This window comes from Tribolium castaneum, chromosome 8 (genome assembly GCF_031307605.1).
Source record: "Tribolium castaneum strain GA2 chromosome 8, icTriCast1.1, whole genome shotgun sequence".
NCBI lineage: Eukaryota > Metazoa > Arthropoda > Insecta > Coleoptera > Tenebrionidae > Tribolium > Tribolium castaneum.
Window position 1 is genome coordinate 8,046,497 of NC_087401.1, and position 20,077 is coordinate 8,066,573.

At 33.6% G+C, this 20,077-nt stretch overlaps 1 protein-coding gene across 9 annotated transcripts in view; it reads left to right on the forward strand.

The window, feature by feature from the left end:
* Nucleotides 1-18,301, forward strand: part of Rbp (RIM-binding protein) — a 45,370-nt gene extending 27,069 nt beyond the window's left edge. For 5 of the 9 annotated variants that reach the window (XM_008196820.3, XM_064358319.1, XM_064358318.1 and 2 more), the window contains exons 8-13: nt 1,682-2,540; nt 2,725-2,922; nt 5,001-5,419; nt 5,507-5,774; nt 9,110-9,195; nt 14,856-18,301. In XM_008196820.3, coding sequence (XP_008195042.1) covers nt 1,682-2,540; nt 2,725-2,922; nt 5,001-5,419; nt 5,507-5,774; nt 9,110-9,195; nt 14,856-15,233 — 2,208 coding nt within the window. In that variant the 3' untranslated portion in view covers nt 15,234-18,301. Of the gene's footprint in view, nt 1-1,681; nt 2,541-2,724; nt 2,923-5,000; nt 5,420-5,490; nt 5,775-9,109; nt 9,196-14,855 lie in introns of those variants that run through there. The other 4 variants (XM_015981139.2, XM_064358321.1, XM_064358322.1 and 1 more) reach the window with 4 other exon arrangements.
* Nucleotides 18,302-20,077: the final 1,776 nt, after the last annotated feature.

Below are 20,077 nucleotides of genomic sequence, written 5' to 3' on the forward strand. Positions count from 1 at the left end.
AGCAGCTCAATTTCTACTTTTAAAATTTCTGAAAATGAAATTCTAGAGGCAACAAAAAATTTACAAAATAATTGGACAACCAGGAGTGGACGGTATTTCCTCGTTTTTTGTAAAAGATTGTTCTACCGTATTTGCTACTCCATTGTGCAATCTTTTTAATTTATCTTTACAATCTTCAGTTTTTCCCGAAAAGTGGAAAGAAACCAAAGAAAGTAATACCTATTCCAAAGAAAGGAGACTTGACTGATGTTAAAAACTATCGATCTCTTGCTGCATTATGGAATTTTGCTAAAGTTTTTGATATGGTAATATATCAAATTATTCATAAAACTATTGTAAATAATTGTATTAATTTTCATTAGTATGGTTTCTTTACAGGCAGATCAACAGTTTCAGTTCTTGTAATTTTCAACAACATCTTAGATAAGTCTGGTCAAGTTGATGTAATATACACAAATTTTGAAAAGGCATTCGATAGCTTGATCATCAATTATTGCTTTACAAGTTAAATAATATAAGATTATCTTTTCATCTTGTTAAGTTTTTTGAATCGTACTTAAGCAATAGAACTTCAAAGGAGTGATCAATCATGTGCACTCTCATTCGTATGTTCCATCCTCTGTTGTTCCGCAGGGTTCCAATCACAGCCCTCTGCTTTTCACGTTGTTTATTTTCGCCTAGACCAAACTGTACCAAACTTTTGTTTGCTGATGATGCAAAAATTTTTAGTTCTATTACCAACATTGATGGCTGTCTGTCACTTACAATTACAATTACAAGAAAGAGTCAACCAATAATATTTGATTATTATAATAATGATTATATTATTGAGAGAACGCAGTGTGTAAAAGATCTTGGAGTTACTTTTGACCAGCGATTAACCTTTGAAACGCATGTTAATAATATATGCAATAAAAGTCTTCGAACAGTGGAATTTATCATTCGTACTTGTAACGATTTTGATCTGGTACCTATTTATAATTATTAAAAATTTTTTTTAGTTACGGTGCAAAAATTTTTTTTTAATATTTATATTTTAAATCTTGTGGTAGATACCCAAACAGGGGAGATTTTTTTTTAAAGAGCTGGAAGAGAGTTTTCTAGTGGATAACTTAGATACAAGAAGAATTTCTTCAGCATTAATTTATTTAGTTAAATTCGTAAATGTTTTATTAATGACAGCGCTATGTTATCCAAAATAAATTTTCGTGTACCATCTAATACTAGACTTAAATCAACATTTGCTGTTCCAAAGGTTAATTCAAACTTATTAAAAAATCTCCAGTTTATGTAATGACATCACTATTCAATGACATTTCACCATAAATAGATATTCATACAACTAATGTTGAGCAAATTAGGGATGCTACTTTTCTGTTCTGTAGTTAATCTGCTGCTAATTGACGTATATTGTATAGTAACTGACTTTTAGCTGTTATACAATTAATTCATAATAATAATAGTAATAATAATAATCCAATGGTAGTTTGGCTTAAATTTAATAAAAGATACATTTTAAAATTACATTCTTTAACTTGAGCTCCTAATTGAAAGACCACCTCCTAAAATATGTGCATTCGAAATTTCATAACAATCCGTTGACAAGTAACTGAGATATTAAGCTCTATAGTCTTAAATGAGACACTCTGTATAAAATGTAAAACAATTATTTCGTTTGTAGCCGCATCGTATCAGCGTCCGCTCCGTGACAACCAATCGGCGCACGTCACGTGACGCCGCGTGTACCATGATAATTGGTCGAGACACCCACCAATTGGGCCCCAGCGCAGTCCGAGCCTCTAACATAACCTCAACATCGGCTGTCATCAGTTGGCTACCAGCCAACTCGAACCACCAACACGTCGTATGTGTCAACAATGTGGAAGTACGAACTGTCAAGCCGGGGGTTTACCGACACACCATCACAGGCCTGGCCCCCAACACGCAATATCGCGTCACCGTGCGGGCGAAGCACCATCGCTCCGCCCAAAACGTGGCGAACTTAGCCGAGGATTTGCCGATGCCGGCAGCCGCACACACCGACTTCCGAACGCTACCGAAGGGGCTGCCGGACCCCCCGAGCGACATCATGGTCGAACCGGGGCCCCAGGATGGTACTTTGCTTGTCACGTGGCACCCCATTCTCACCCCCCACCACCCGGGGTCCACAATAACCGGATATGCGGTTTATGCCGATGGGAAAAAAGTGACAGATGTTGATAGTCCGACCGGTGACCACGCCCTCATCGATATCAGCAAATTGCTAGGCTTGAATCCGAAACACGTGACTGTACGGACCAAAGCTCGAGATAGCCAATCGGCGGATTCCGTGCCCACGCCCATACCAATGAGCGTGCTACGGGGCGGGGTTAAGGCGCGCCAACAACCGCATTCGGCCGTAATGCCCGCCCACATTCGACAACAAATGCCCCGCCAGCAACAACAAGGACAGATCATAGAACCCGATGAGAATCTGAGTGACAAGGAGATCTTCCCCAGTAGCAACTCCCATCGACAGCAGTCGGGTATTCCGTCAATTGGTAACGATTTTTGTTCATTTTTTAAGGTTAGAGTAGTGATTGAGGAAATTTTTTTCATTTTAATATAATTATTATTGATTGGCATGTTGTATTAGAAGCTTTGATATAGAGTTGGCTACGGTAGAATTTGGTGTCAAATCCAAAAAAACTAATTCGCTTAGACGCGCTTATTTCTAAACAATAGCACAACGCTCCATTGCAGAAATTACAAAAGAATCATACGAAGTTAATTTATCGGAAGACGAAATGTTGGATCGAAGAAACCAAAGACAATACCATCAACAAAGACAGTTTAGACAAGGACAACAACAAAGAGAACAACAGCAACAACAACCGACACAACAGCAACAACAACAGCAACAGCAACAGTATTACCAACAAGGTAAAAACTATAAAACAAAACGAAGGGGTAAACCGCAACCCAAACTGTACACCAGATTTCCTTTGAGTTTTCCAGGATTTTCTTTAATTTCCTTAAAATATCTCCAAATTATTTAAAATAAAAGAAAATATTGCCAATATTTTTGGATTTTAGATTAGAAAAAATTAGACGCAGAAAAAGCTTGAAGGCTTCTAATCTACTTCTACTCGAGTAGTTCAAAAATGCAGTAAAAAACATTTAAAATAAGAATGTTAATAAGGACTTCCAGTACAACCGGAAGTGTCCCTCGTTGAAAATATTTTCATTGTACAGGATCTAACGAATTGTGGTTGTACATAAATTTTCAAATGACTATCATTATTAGAGTTCCCAATACTTCTTGTGTGGGGTTTAGACGGAACAGTCTGTTTATTACAAATACCAAAAAAACTAATATTTTCCAAAAAAATGGGTCGCAGTTTGAAATAAGAAAGTTGAATACTGTCCAAAATGTTTTATGACATTTAGAAAAATTTTAAGAGATAGGTATAGGATGTGTTGATAAAAGTCACCATAAATATCGATTGCTGTTAAGAAAATAAGGTCGTTTCATTTGAAATAAACGGGGTTATAGCCGTTTTTTGATAACCATTTTGAAAAAAATCATACGAGCTTTGAGTTTTGACAACTGATAATTTTGAAATTCTAAAACGCTTTTCGAACCTTCGGTTATCAAATGCAAAAAACTTATCGCAAAGGGTCCAAAGGCTGTGTTATTTTGAATCAACCCCTGCAAATAAAAAATTTAACAAAAATATTGGTATATGTCTAAAACTATGACAGTAAGTTTTACTCCGTTTGAGACGACGAATTAAAAAATGAATAAAAATGTGAGATTACTATTTAAAATTTGAAGGTTGGCGCTAATTTCTCATCGTCCCGGAAGTTCATACATTTTGAAAATAATTTATTTAAACTCAGAAACTCAGATTTGGATCGTATATAAAATTTTAAAGCTCTAGCTATATTAGAAGTTGAAAAGATTTTAATGTAGACTCTAAAAAAATTACCCTGTATACATATTTTAATAAAAGCTCGTCCAGCAAATCGTAGATTTTGTTTATTTTATACCTAATTAAACCTCTGAGAAAAATAACACAATTTCTACGAGATCTATACCCAAAAATTTGCAAGAGTTCCTAAAACATAAATTTTAAGTCATCATGACGTCACTGGCTGAGAACCGCCCACTGGCTTTTTGACTGGTTCACTAACCTGACGTGACAAAATAACGCGTATCCTAGATGCAAGCACAAATTAAAAGTCAGGTTATGTTCATGTTCAAACAAAATGTTCAAAAATGGTTGTTCATCAAGTCGACTATGGAATTCAATTTCAATGTGCCGCTTTGTCCAAATAGAAATAATACTAACTGTACTTTCTGAGTCATCCCTGTCAAATTATTGATTTAACTTTTTGCTCACTTTTTTGCATTTTTTGGCAAAGATTTTTGTACCATTTTGACGGATTTGCCACATAGACGGCATTCACAATTTAAACTAAGCGGCACACTTTTTTCAAATTTCATAGGTGACTTGGTGAACAGCCATTTTTGAACACATTGTACAACGTTCACGTTCACGTGTTTTTAGTGGCGTGTTTAAGCAATTATGTGATGACAATATGCAAACACAGCATAAACAATATGAAAAATACAAAAATTAACCTAAATCAGTTGAAATGGGAGTAGCTCGGCCTACTACGTACTGAAAACCTATTAAAACAAAAAAACAAGGGTACCCTAATTTTTTATGAATATTTCAAAAATGCAGTTAAAAAAATTACTTATGTTTTGTATCCTAAAAATAGTTATACTGATTATGCTCTTTATCGTTTTTTTGCCTGGCTTAATTAAAATTTCTGATTTCCCCGGATTTTCCCTGATTTCTTCAATTTTGTACACCGATTTTTTATGCGGTTTACCCAAACACTTAACACAGGACACACCCCCACACGCCGATAGGTAAGTTGTAGTCGCGCATGCCCAATAATTTGCGTTTCTAATCAAGCTCCGCCCTTAATCCCGCCTTTGTTTCCAGGCCAGTCGAATCCTCGTGGCGGAATGCAGAACATGCGTTCGGGCGTGATGCAAGGCGGGGCAAGGGCGGGTCCTAACAACCCAAACCCGCCCAATCCCCAGAAACGGGCGCGTTATTTCGTCGCCCTCTTTGATTACGACCCCGCCACAATGTCACCCAATCCGGACGCTTGTGACGAAGAACTTCCCTTTTCCGAAGGTGATACGATTAAAGTGTTCGGGGACAAGGACGCTGATGGGTTCTATTGGGGCGAATGCAAGGGGCGGAAAGGTTATGTGCCCCATAATATGGTCATGGAAGTGGAGGGTAACCAGAACCGTGACCGCTGGGGCGACATCTACGCCAACATGCCGGTCAAGAGAATGGTGGCGTTGTATGACTACGACCCCCAGGAGTTGAGTCCGAATGTGGATGCCGAGGTGAGACGCTTATAAATGAAAGGGGCGGGGTTTTGGGAGGGGCTAACGCAACCAAAAGCTCTACCCCAAAGTTTGTCCCAACTGCAGGTGGAATTGAGCTTCACCACGGGCCAAATCATCAACGTGTATGGGGAGATGGACGACGATGGGTTCTATATGGGTGAGATTGATGGGGTCAGAGGTCTAGTCCCGTCGAATTTTCTCACCGAAGCGCCTGAACAATACGGAGTTGGGCAGACGTCGCAAGCGGGGAGTGGCTCAATGGGGCGTGGCCAACGCGGACGTGGGATTGGACCGGGAGCGAGAGGACCGCCCCCACCACCACGAGAGAACCAATTGCGGCAAAGGAATAAAGGTAAAAGTGCGAAGGGATGGCGTTCGGGCCCCGGATTTTGATCATCACACACTTGTGCCCCCCCTTACATGTTTTCAGGTGGACAGAACAGAGAACACAAACCAAGCAACACTCCCCCTTTTTATATATACAGGGTGATTTTTTTAAAGTCTACATTACAAACTTTTTAACTTCTAATACAGCAAGAGGTTTAAAATTTTGTATACGAGTTAAATCGACTATTCTGAGTTCAACAAATTTACTTTCAAAATGGCCGAACTTCGGAAACTACGACAAATTAGCGCCAATTTTGAAATTTTAAATAGTAACCATAAATTTTTATTGCTTTTTTGAATTCACCTTCTCACACTGAGTACAATTTTTAAAAGTTGTTGATACTTATAGTTTTGGACATAGGTCAATTTTTTATTTAAAATATCACAGCCTTGGAACCCTTTGCAATAAGTGAATATTTTTTTGCATTCGATAACCGAAGGTTCAAAGAGCCTTCGAGAATTTTCAAAAGTTTAAGGCTACTATGATTTTTTTAAAATTGGTTATAAAAAACTGTTATAACTCTGTTTTTTAAAGGCACTGGCTAAACAACCGTCGGCGGGACTCATAATTTATACTAAAAAGACCGTCATCCGGCGGCATTATCGCTAAACGTATAAAAAAGCCGCTGAAATTCTAAATTAAATCGTTGGTTTCGGCGGTTTGACATGAATTTATTGATAGATGCCGAAAAATTTGTCATACCTAACCCTATTATGTTATTCTTACAATTTCATAGTATCTTTCTACATATTGGCCACCTGAACACTTATGTTTATTTAAATTTAGCTTAAAAAATAAAACTTACAAGGCACGGCGTATATTGAACTAAATAAAGCAAAATGTAAAATTAATCAAAGTCAGTTTTCGTTCGTTTGGAACAATTATTTAGAGCATTCAAAGATTCTTAGCAAGTGAGGCCAAGCTTCATTTTTTCACTTAGGTACAACCTGTGTATACCGACGGAACAAAAGATATGGAAACATTTATTTTTCTTATTGTTTAAACTGTTTAAGGTAAAAACTTGCCGTCAAAAAATAATAATTAGTGAAAGATATAAGGCTACAAATAATATAAACATATCTTAAAAATCAAATTTTATTTTGATTTTATGTTGTGCACTTTTTCTTCTCAAACGAAAACCCAGTATGAAAATGTCTTTCCACAAAAACTAAATTTAAATGAGGTAGTTGTAACCCCTAGTTTACAGTCTTGACCAAAAAAAAATTGTTTCATGGTAGTTCGCTATTCAAAAAAATTAAGCTTATCCAAAAAAAATATTTTTTTTTGATAAATAACTACATTTTTACAATACCCCCTAAAATGTGACATTTAGCTAACTTTAATTCTTACATTTTTGTATGTCCACACGATTTTTGTTCACTTGAATAGTGCAAAAGTTTATTTTAATTTTTGAAAAACTTATCGGTAAATGTACGGTAGGTAACTACCATGACATCGCAAATGTACTAAACTGAATTAGAGGAAGCCTTGAAAGTGAAGTGTAACTTTAGCCACATTTTTTTTTCAAAACCTTGTGTTGCAAAAAATAGTCGAGGAAACAAGTGTCTCGAAAAAAAATTCTTTGAGAAATTTCTCCCGAAATTCAGCCAAGCATTTACCAAATGAGTATTTTTACTGCCCATTTATTTTTTTAAATGTTCGAACATGGCATTCTACAATGTAGGCTTTTTGATTAAGCAAGGATTCAATTTTTGAAAAATAATTTTTTAATTCTTATCTGTACGTCAATTTTTGTCATTCGGCTATAATTCCGCAGGCACAGCCTGCTTTAATTTAGTTCATTTTCAATTTCATGTTATAAAATAGTAAAAGGAGTTTTTTACTCTTTCTTTTTTTATTTATTTTATTAATTCTTGATGAGTAAAATTTATTTAGTGTCACGTAATAATTAAATTAGTAATGTAATGAGTCACATTAGTATATATAAAAAAATATATCATAAAGATAAAAAAAATTTCTAATTTTTTGAAAAAATCTCAAAAATTGTTTTAACAGATTTAAAGCAATTTTAAGCCTTGTTGAGTCTAATTCGAAGAATAAAATGTTGTATTCAACTCGTTTTCGTGTAAATCAGTTCATTCATCTTACCTCACGGATGATAAATCACTCGTTTTCACTCGTGGTTTAATAACCCATTCGTGAACTATTTATTGTAACTTAGTGAATTATGTAAAGTTACATAACTTAGTCAGTCCTGAATGAAAATGGTCGAGAAACCGAATTAATAGTACAGTTTTATCGTATTTTGGAAAGTTTACTAGATTAAAAATGAAAGTAATGAGCTAAAATTCTGTTTTTTGAGATTATTTCAAAAATTGTAAAAGAAAGATATCGATGTAGATAAAAGTCTCCATAATAGTCGATGTTCTTTTGATTGCCATTGAAAAAACAGGTTCATTCTATTTGAATAACCTGTGTTATAATCATTTTTTAAACATTTTCAAAAAATCATAGTAACCTTGCAATTTGACATTTGACAATACTGAAGATTTCAGAAGACCCTTCAAACCTTAGGTTATCAAATGCAAAAAAATTATTCACTTATGTTAAAGGGTTAAAAGCTGTGATATTTTATATAAACCCCTGCAAATAGTAACATTTGTGAAAAGACAAATTAGAAAATACAATAAAAATATGGTTGCTATTTAAAATTTCAATGTTGGCGCCAATTTCTCATTGATCCGGAAGTTTTACATTTTAAAAATAATTTAGTTGAATCATCGATTTGGATTGTATATAAAATTTTAAAGCTCTAGCTACATTAGAAGTTAAAAATTTTCTAATGTAGGCCCTAAAAGAATCACCCATTTAACATACAGGGTGAGTGGCTCAAACCGACTCACCGTGTATCTCCCTTCAAATTGTCTTTTCGGTGTCCGCAAGCGTGTGATGTAACCTCGGTTTATTTCTTCGTGTTGTTTTTTTTTTGTGGTCGCAAGAAATAAACCGGAAGCTTTAACTGTTTTTCAATGTTCGGTTTGCACTAACGATGTATGCCAATCGCTAGCTCTATCTCTTTCTCTCTCAGCTGGTTTTTGACACAACAAGACTCGTCCTCATCCAATCAAAATGCATGATGATGATCGTATCAGTGCGCATGTTTGATAATAATATATCGTACACTTGTCACTTTCAATTGGTGATAACTGTACCCAAACCAGAGAGGGATTGAGGTGACTTATTGTCAAACATGTTCCAATGAATCAAAGCGATCAAATGACGAGTCTTTTTGTGTTGTGAGGCAGCGTCTGACTGTACTGTGTGTTGTCTGTTGCTAGATGCCTGCCCTGTGTTACCCTCTCAGTTAGACAATGCTATCAACACTGCGACACCGAATACACAAGTCTTCACCGAGCACAATCAGGTATTTACGCCAATACTCGCTCTCTCTCTGTCTCTCTCCATCTTTCATTAAATAGTATACAGCTGTCTCTGTTTCGTGAAAAAAAACGAGTGTTGTGTTGCTGACTGTTCAGTTTTTTCTTCCATTTTTCGGTGTTGTTAGAGGCTAGAAACGCGGCGTTGCATGAAAACAAAACATACATACACGGTGTTCGATTAATGTTGTTGATACGCTTTACATGTGTCAGGCAGGGATAGGTGCATGAAGGAGAATCAGAGTAAAATAGACGGTTTGTATGCGAGACTTAATCGCCCATTAAGGGGGAGAATACCCACGCTAAATTTTAGCCGTTTTCCTTGTTGTTTCACAGCCGTTGTAAGTAAAGTTTTTGAAAGTTATTTACAGGGTACATTCTTCTACTCGGGCTGTAAGGCACAAAGTGTTTTAAAATGGTATCAGTGCTTTATTTAATCCAGAAAAAAAACTGAAAAGAAAGGTGTTTTTTGAACACTATTTCTCTTCATCAATGAAATACTTTTGGCCCTGTAGTGGGCTCTTAGAGAAAAAGTGGCTTTTGTTTTAACTTGTTAAATTGATAATCGTTAACTAGCAAAACTCTTAAAACGAACTTGCGGTACCGGCCTACTATGATATCAGCGATCCTTCTGTTGCTCGCTCGCTTCAATTCAGTGTCGCACATTCATATTCCCTGGGGACAGGACCGTATTACTCATTAGACGACCTAGGCTGTAGCCTATTGGCACCAACTAAAAAGGGGTGCTAGCAAAAACAAGTTCAAGAAAAATCCTAACTACTTAAAATAAAATAAAACTTTAAAATAAAATAAAGAAACCTTCAAATGTTGAGACTTGGTCGTTGTCAATTTTTGATTAAAAATTAAATATCATATGATACGTATGTATTGGGTGTGTCTAAAGCTGCGGATACTAGTGGCCTTATTGACCGCTAAAAAAATAAAAAAAATCATTTCTCCTTATTTAAGATACAGCACCTAGTAAAGGTTGCAAGAAATACCTACAATGTGTTCAAAAATGGTTGTTCGTCAAGTCAACTATAGAATCTAAATTCAATGTCCCGCTTTGTTCAGATGATTATTGTAGTTTCAGTACTGTCATCTCTGTCAAATCATTGAATTAACTTTTTACTCATTTTTTTGCATTGTTGTTGCATTGCAAAGTTGTTTCAAATGTGGGGTTTGTTTTGATTTGTGTTTTATATTTCCGTGATTTTTGTTGTGTATTTTCTTATTTTAGAATCGAAGCCTTTTTGCATTATTTTGACGGATCTGTCACTCTGACGGCATTTATACTTTAAACTAAGCGGCACATTACGTTCAAATTTCACACGTGACTTGATGAACGACCATTTTTGAACACATTGTAATTTGTAAATTAAATTTGATGAAATTTAGTTTGGTTAATATTTTTGAGCTCAATTTTAATGTGGAACTGTAGGAAAATCAGACCTGCTAACTTTGTCTTTAATGATTTAAAGCCTGTTTACTTGATTTATTATGTAATTTATCAAAAAGAACCGTAGGAAAAACTGCAGCGACATTTGGCAACATTTTTAGTAATGTTACCATGGTAATACATTTGGTTAATATTTTTCTAAACGTTTAAATATAGGTGTACTTGTTCGACGTTGCCATTTTTTGTTTTTGATTTCAGTCAAATAAAAGGTTTCGTGATTTTTTTATCGACAATAGTGTTCTGTATAGCTCTATCTAGCTAGTCTTAAGAGCCTGTCTGCGACTTTTGACATACCCGAAATAACAACTATTAGCTGTTTCAAAACTATAAAAACGCCAACGTCGCATTTTACCAAATTATTTTTTTAAATAAAGTTGACAAAATTGTGAAATTGTTATCAATGGTTAAATCTCTCATTGAAAGTAGAGGTTGTTCCATATCTGGTGGCGAACTGACAGTGACATAAAAGACTCTTGAAATGCACCCACTTGGTTAAGATAATGAAATACATGAGCGTACATTTTTTTCTCTAAAATTTACATAGTTGTCACTTTAACATTAATAAACTTTGAGGACGAAGATTCATAGAAATATTATTATTATTAATAATTTGTTCAATATTCTTCATCTTACATATCTTTAATGCCAAAATTCAGTCATTTTTGACAATGTTAGTTCAAAATCGGTTGTTCATCAAGTCGACTATGGAATTTAAATTCAGTGTGCCGCTTTCTTCAAATGATTATTTAGTTTCAGTACTGTCATCTCTGTCAAATCATTGAATAAACTCTTACACATTTTTTGCATTTTTAGTTGTTTTAAATGTAATGTTTGTTTTGATTTGTGTTTTATATTTACGTAATTTTTGTTTTTGTGTGTTCTCTTATTTTAGTTTCGAAGCCTTTTTACACTATTTTGACGGAACTGTCACTCTGACGGCATTTACAATTTAAACTAAGCGGCACATTACGTTCAAATTTCACAGGTGACTTGATAAACGACCATTTTTGAACACATTGTATAAATTACGTTAGCTATTAAGATTTTAAAGTGCATGAATATTTTATAACAGTTAATTTTGAGAGAAAATGCGACGTTGGCGTTTTTATAATTTTGGAACAGCTAATTTACACAAATACCCTAAACATGCTTTGCTTATTTTCTTGATCACTTGAAATGCATTTTTTTGCTATAAGTCTCAAAATGAAACATAATGAATTAAATTCGATTGTGTATCGGTCGTCTACGATCGTTTTTGAGTTAAAATTAATAGAAACATATTCAAAATCAACACTAAACCGAAATTTGGATAATAATGAACTTGTGAGCTCGTTCGGAAAAAAAAGCAAAGTGAAATTGGTTTCTCATTCTGTGTAATATACAAGGTGAGCCTCCTAAAAATATTTTTACTATATTTTAAAAACTAGTATTCACACAGAAATCAATTAATGGTATTAAATTCTTACTTATTTTTTTGCTATACATTTTACTTTTATTTTACAATTCCTCATAATTAAAATTAATTACGTAATTAAAAATATTAATAATAAATATTAACATTCACAAACTGGACTTTTGTAATTTCTAGTGTTATTCTAAATCGATGCATATTAAATGGTGTATTGAGCAAAAAATTCGTAAGAAACTTGTTGCTAGTCTCAAAATTAGTTTTGTTTAATTAATTAAATGTTGGGGTTAGCGACACTTTTTTACTCGTAACATACTTTTTTCATAAACCAACATGTAAGCAAGTTTTTTTTTTAATTACTTGATGTAAGAAATAATATTTTTTTACCATTTAGTTAATTTTAATTAGAAGAAAATGTAGAAAAATTCTGAAACAATTTTTGAGGATACTATAAAACATACCTATTTTTGACAGACTCACATTGTAGTTACTGTACCTATAAACAATCAATATTTATGGGCAAAAATTTAAATTCAAGAAGCCTATGATTCTAGAAGGCGTATAGAAACAAAATGGTATGCCAATATTTTTTTTAAATACGTATAATTTGCTTGAAAGTTTTACATTTATCTTAAAAAAATTTAAATGCCCGCAAAAAAATATACGGAGCAGAAAAACTACAATCTGCCCCTCTCGTATCAGTTGTTTACCGAAAATTTTAAATTACAATAAAAACCGGTAAAAATCTAAAAGGATTAAAGAATAAGTGGATATTGAGGTCTTTAGAGACCAGTTATCCACGAATACTTTACGTTATTTATTTTTTTTTTTGATACACTTTGAAATCATAAATCATTCATCTCTCATTGAAACTATAAATTACATTAGTATTATTTTTTTTAAAGTGCATGAATAATTTATAAAAGATAATTTTGAGAAAAAATGCGACGTTGACGTTTTTATAGATTTAAATAGAGCTAATAGAAAATATGTATAGCTAATAGAGTACATCAAATACACCATGAGATCAAAAATATTCTGTATTAGAGCAAGCTGTGCCTGCGTAATTTTATTCATATTTTAGCCGTTTATTTACACTTTAGCCACATTTTAGCCATTTATTTACACTTTTAGCCATTTTAGCCATTTATTTACGGCCGCACTTTTGAGATAATGTTGTCTTATACAGCATCAGACGTGGCTAAAGTTACACTTGACTTCCAAGGCTTGCTCTAATTTGGTATAATTTCAATCTCATGTTATACAAAGTGTCCCAACGAGTTGGTAAAGTTCATTAAATGTTAAAAAAGTAATAACTTTTTCTTCCTAACCCATGAATACTAATCCCAAGCCTCACCTAAAATTATTTTTAAATATACAGGGTTTCGGAAATCAGCTACAATACAAACTTAGGTTTTTTTAAATTTTAATTTTTAACATTTTTAGACGTAGCTTTTAAAACTAATGATTTTGATTTTTGATTTGGTTGATTTTTCTTAGTTTCTGAAATGTTTTAACTTTTTTAACAAAAACAAGCTCTTTTTAAAAATGTGTAACTCAGAAACTCAGACTCCTAGGAAAGTCGGACTTTCACCACTTTAAAGAGCAGAATTCAAACTTAAGTTCTGTATCAATTGATTGGTGCAATGCAATGAGGAACGTAAATAATTTGAGACGATTGTTAAAAGTTGAATAACTTGAAAAAGTTAAATCGAACGCTCTATTTTTTGTTTTTGCTTCTCAAAGATTATTAAATTGTCTATCTAAAAACATAAAGTTTCAAATGCCTAAAGTTAATAATTAAAAAGATATTTGAGTTTAAAATTTAATTTCAGCAACAATGCAGATAATTCATGAGCATTGTCGTTACCATAGTAAACCAATCCATAACCATAGCAACTCCATCATTTATGGAGTTTATACGGGGATTTAAAAATTTGCCATAAATATTAAAATTTTAATTATTTTACTGTAAAAAGTGACGGATAATGGCCTAAGTGTAATCTTAAAGTTATTATTAGCTGAAAATTTCACTTTTCGACCACTGAAACAATACTTAATAATTTTTAATGATATTTTTAATGTTTAAAGTTAAATATCTTTTAAGTATTTAGCAAGAGACACTTAACTGTTATTGTTATTAGATAGAAAATTTAAAAGTCTTAGGTGCAAAAATAAAATATAGGGTGTTCCGTTTAACATTTTTAAGTAATTTACCTTTTAACAAACTTCTTAATTTTCTTAATTTTTATTTTCTTAATCAAAGTGAGCTAAGAAAAAATACATTCTTAAAATTTGAACATTTTAATTTAAAGTGGTGAAAGTCCCACTTTTTTAGAAGTCTCAGTTTTTGAGTAATACATTTTTAAAATAAGCGTAAATCGTTAGTTTTAAAAACTACATCAAAAAATGCAAAAAAGATAGGCTGTTCCATTTAAAAAAACATAAGTTTGTATTATAGCTCATTTTAGAAACACCTTTATATTTGAAAATTATTTTACGTGAGGCAGAGGGTTAGTATCTACGGCTAAGGAAAATAAAATTATTACTTTACCAAACTTTAGAAGTGAATAATGGACTTTACCTACTCGCTAGGACACCCTGTATGTGATAGCAAATGACTTGTGGACAGTTACAATTTGAAACACAAGAATTCTCCCCCTTAACAATCATCGTCTTTCCTAAAAAAATCAAATCGTAGTTTTAGTGTGCAGTAGTGCCCTAGCACGCGTCATTCAGTTTTTGACCAATGAATAAGTGCCGCTTTTGTGCCTTTCTAGGGGAGGGGGAGAGGCATGAGGCTAGGTGGTAACCAGCAACAGCAACAACAACCTCTCACCCAACCCAACACCACGTCCTCAGGCCCACTTGGCGGCATTTTCGGTCAACAGCAACAACAACAGCAACCGCAAGCGTTCAGCGGCCAACAACAGCCCTTCTCTGCGCAAAATCAATCGCGACTTCAGCATAAAGGCGTGCCCCAGGTGGTGCCCAACGTGATGATGGGCCAACAACAACAGCAACAACAACAGCAGCAACAACAACAACAAGGGCCCAATCTTATGCAAAAATTGAACGAGATCACGGCGCCCGGTGGTGATATTCTCTCCAAAGGGAAAGAACTCATTTTTATGAAGTTCGGACTCGGTGGCAAATAATATCGTTTGGTTCTTTATTGTTTTGGTTTGATTTTTTGGCTGTTTTTGGAACCGGGTTGCGTCACGTCGACGCTCAAATGTTATAATATCGCTAAAGTGTTCAAATTGCGGAGCAGCTTATGTGATGTCGTTTCGATTTTACACTCATTTATTCATATCTTAAGATACAAATCTATGTAAGCTGCAAATAATCATTCAGTATTATCATATATTTAACGTACGAAGTACAAAAGTGACCAATATCATTACTAGTTGTTACTGTATTATCATTCGATTGTTGAATTTGCTTGCTATTGTTGACAAATACTCGACTTATTATTCGCGACTTGGTAGCCACTACGGATATCTAAAAGCTAGGATACGAAACGATGCACAAATAAAACGTTCCCGTGATTGATAGTCCCGTCAATGTCGCCTAGAGAGCGCTGTTGTTCCAATACCGTCTAAGTTTTCAGAGCAATGAATTGAAAAAATGGTTGCATTAGTATAACGGCAAACAAAAAAAGACACAGGCAGTTAGAGTATTAAATTATAATTTAAAAAAATTTCAATTTTTAAAAATTTGCACTTTGCCCCATATTTTAAAAAACGCTGCGAATACGGTTACAGATGCAAGAAAAATGTTAGGAAGAAAGTTGTAGAGAATTAAATTTTCTACAAAAAAGTCCGAGGGACCATATCTTTATCTTCAACTACTTAGGCCCCAAAGTCGTTCAAAAACGCTCAAGCGACGGATTTGCTTCATTTTACCGGTGGTCAAGTATTGCAAAGTAAAGTCATACCTAAACCATCGCAGATAGAAATATCGCGTGCGGACTTTTTTGTACAAAATTTAATTCTCTACAACTTTGTTCCTTATACTTTTTTTGTATTCTCAACAGTATTCGCAACGTTTGCAAAAATATAAGTTGGAACGCAAATTCATAATTCTAAGCGATAATTTTTTGCGCATCGTCGCATATTTATCAAAACGCTAGGAATACAGTTGAAGATACAATAAAAGCGTAAGGAATATTATGTAAAGAATTAAATTTCCTATCAAAAAGTTCGCAACACCATGTTTTTATCTTCTACAGTTCAGATATAATTTAACTTTCTTTAAGGGTAAAGAATATTTTAGTGTGTTTCTAAGCCGCAATATGGCGCGGAATTTATTTTTCTATTATCTTTTTAACCATTTACTTCTTTCGGAAGCTAAAAAACGTTTAATCATAGAATCTTCATTAAATTTGAGGCAACGTAACCTTTTTTCTTTTTTGAATTATTTTTGAAAAAAAATATATATTTTATATTTTTTTTAAACGACGGTAGGGCGACAAATCTCCATTTTCAGAACGGTTAAACAGAAAACCTTGAAATACGGGAAACAGTTAAAAGTGTTTAAATTCTATCATCTGAGAGCTTTTTCAAATTTTTATCGTCATTTATTTTTAAAATACAAGGCCAATTTGTTTTTTTTTAAATGGCACCAAGGGTCAAATTTAATCATTTTTAAAAGAGCATTTTTTTAATAATACTCTTTGCTTTTATTAAAAGGTAAAAAAATAAAAATTCAAAAATTTTTTAGGATAGTGAAACTAACTTAGCTTTGAAAATACTGTTATTAGAGACATCTGTCACTTGTATATTAGCCAAAAATTAAGCTTTGGTGCAATAATTACTTTAATAATGGTACATTTAAATAAATCTGAGCGAAAAAAAATTGTCATGTTGGTTTATCATGGAGACATCTTTTGTAGCATAAAAATCAAGTATTTCGTGTTTAAAATTTCTTAATTAAAACGTGTTCTTTTTCAGTTAAAAGTGTTATTTTAACATTTATTTTTAACTTTTACTTATTTTTTGGTTAATGAGCTAACGATAGATAAAACCAACATTTCTAAGGCTAACAAAATTTTACATTTTTAAAAATTTTCGAAATTTTGTTTAAGTTTTGATTAAGGTACGCATGTGTTACACCATAGAACTCAGAAAAAAAATGCTCTTCTCAAATATATTCAATTTTTAAATCAAGTTAGCCTTGTATCCGAAGAACAAATGGAGATAGAAATTTAATAAACATCTGAAACGATACAATTTATATACTCTTAAGCATACACCAAATTTCAATAAGTTTTGATGAATAGTTTTTCTAATATTTAATTGTATCCTGTATACCCTGTCGTCCCCTTTAGCCTTAACCGTATTCCCAGCGTCATGAAAAATACAGGACGAAGCACAAATTTTCACATTTGTTGTGTTTTTTATGAAAACTTTAGTGCGATTTTGTATCTCGTTTCGTCTCCTAAGTTATAGCCCTCCGTAGTTTCAACACAACCAGCAGCCAAGTCTGTCAGTGCGGTGATTGTTTCGTTTTCGTTCGTACAAGTAAGACTGTTGTGATTTAGCTTAGAATTGTTAATTATTTCTTCCACGTTGGTTTCAAAAACAGCTCTTTAAGAAAAAAAAAACAAATTGGCACAACTGTCATTTCTCCCCTTGATGTCGTCATGATTTGTTTCTCAAATGTCAGATTTCGTGTCCACCACCGAATTGTTGTTCCTAATAAAGTTTTGAGTGTCTTCTCACATTTGACAACAAATCATCGTTTGTTGTGCCTTCTTCTTTACACGCACAACCGGCGACGTCTCGGCGGCGTCGCGACGCTCCGGCACGTTCCGGTATTGGCACTTATTACGCGTTTTTTCGTTTTGTACAAACAATAAAAATTCTATTGTGTAAGATATAAAAAATAGATATAAATATCGATGTTGACACCCTCTTTGGCTCGGGACGTGTCACGTGACCCGATCGGTAGTATTATTTTGTATTTTTCGGTTCGGTTCGGGTCGCTATGGCTCGGCTCGGGTCGCCTCTGGTTCCCTATTGTATATAATTCTCTTTATGCAGCTTTATGATATCTTGTCAACTGGATTTGGTTCAAGAGTGCGTTGACAGGTTGTGAACTGGGCACATATCAAGGCCACTGGTTGGTATATATTTCGCGGCTTGATTGTTATCTATCTTTCATGTATCATACACTGTACCAAATAAACTGATGATGATAATAAATAATCATTTACAACGTTTCCTTGGCTGTTATTACCTTAATTCGGGATTTTCTAAGTGATGTGTACAGGGTGATTCTTTTGGAAACTTTTCAACTTCTAATATTGCTAGAGCTTAAAATTTTTTTAACCTCCACAAACACAAACCAAACTGGCTTTAAATGATTTAGGCTGAAGTGATCAAACAAAGGACTATCGGATTTTGATCAAAACTAAAGTAAAGCCAAATGAAATGATGACAGTGTCAAAACAAAGGACCATCGGATTTTGATCAAAACTAAAGTAAAGCCAAATGAATTGATGACAGTGTCAAAACTATGAACTGACGTTTTTCACTGTCGTGGTTACAACATTCATTTACATTTTATTCTAACAGAGAAATTATTCCAGTGACCCTCAAAACTTGTACCAATACTTCGGAGTTGAATAACATTCTTAAAAATAACAATTCTCTGAGTTCTTTCTCGGAGTTACCCTATTTCTACACTCTTTTAATACAAGGTAAAGTTTCGACTCCTAGACCGTTAACACCCTGTATAGTGATACCTAAAATATTAGTTGACTTTTTGAAACTTTCATCAAGTTTACTGCAGTTTTTTAAGGTAAACAACATAACAACTGTTTTTGTTGTATTCAAGCCCAGTTGATTCAAAGAAAACCATTTGCCGGCCAACAATTTCTCTTCATCACTGTTTTCTGTAGCTGTGTCCAAGGTCTCACCACTGTTAAGTAATAACGTATCATCCGCAAATAATGTCACTTTGTTTTTTTTAAGCAATACGGAAAAATATTAACGTATATTAAGAAAAGTAAAGGATCCAAGACAGATCCTTGAGGGACACCAACTCAACAGAGAGACTCTCAGACACAGTATTTTTAAAGTTGACACTTTGTTGTCGATCACTTAAATATAAAGATAATAATTTGCAACTATTTGGAAGAATATTAAAACAGAACATCTTGCGAACATCTTAATGAAGGTAGTCCTTCATAATACTATTAACATATTAATATTTTTGAAGACATTATCTCATTTTCGTAAAAAATGGACTTACGCTTCTTAAACTCGCAAAATCTAATTTTTTACGTACATCAGCCAAGCGATTTGGTTAATTTTTTGTGTGGCCATCTATTTTTCGGGGTTTAATGATCCAATGGTAATTTGGCTTAATTTTAAATAAAAAAAGTGTTGTAAAATTACATTTTTTTACTTGAGGTTATTTTTTGCCCCTTTAAAAGGCCACCTCCTAAAATAACTAAATAACACAAATAACTGAGATATTAAGCTCAAAAGTCTTGGCTGAGACACCCCGTATAAGGATCTTACAATGTGTTTTATCCGCGCAAAGGTTTAAACGCGGAAAAGAAGTTCGAGCGTTTAATTAAGCGGATAAAACACATGTATCCAATACAACGTTTTATCCACAGCCAGAAAACACAGGCTGCTCAGAACCTTGCGCACCAACTCAGTGGTACGTTGTTGAGAAACATGTGTAGGTCACTGGAAAAATTTTGAAAAAAATTACTATCAAAATTTGGATTAAGTTCTTAGCAACAAAATTTAATTTTTTTCTTGGATCAGCCGAGCGGTCTGGTTAATTTTTTGTGTGGCCATTTATTTTTCGGAGTTTAATGATCCAACAGTAATTTGGCTTATTTTTAAATAAAAGAAATGTGTTTAAAAATTCCATTTTTTAACTTGAGGTCATTTTTTGCCCCTAATTGAAAGACCACCTCCTAAAATATGTGCATTCAAAATTTCATCACAACCCGTTGGCAAATAACGGAGATATTAAG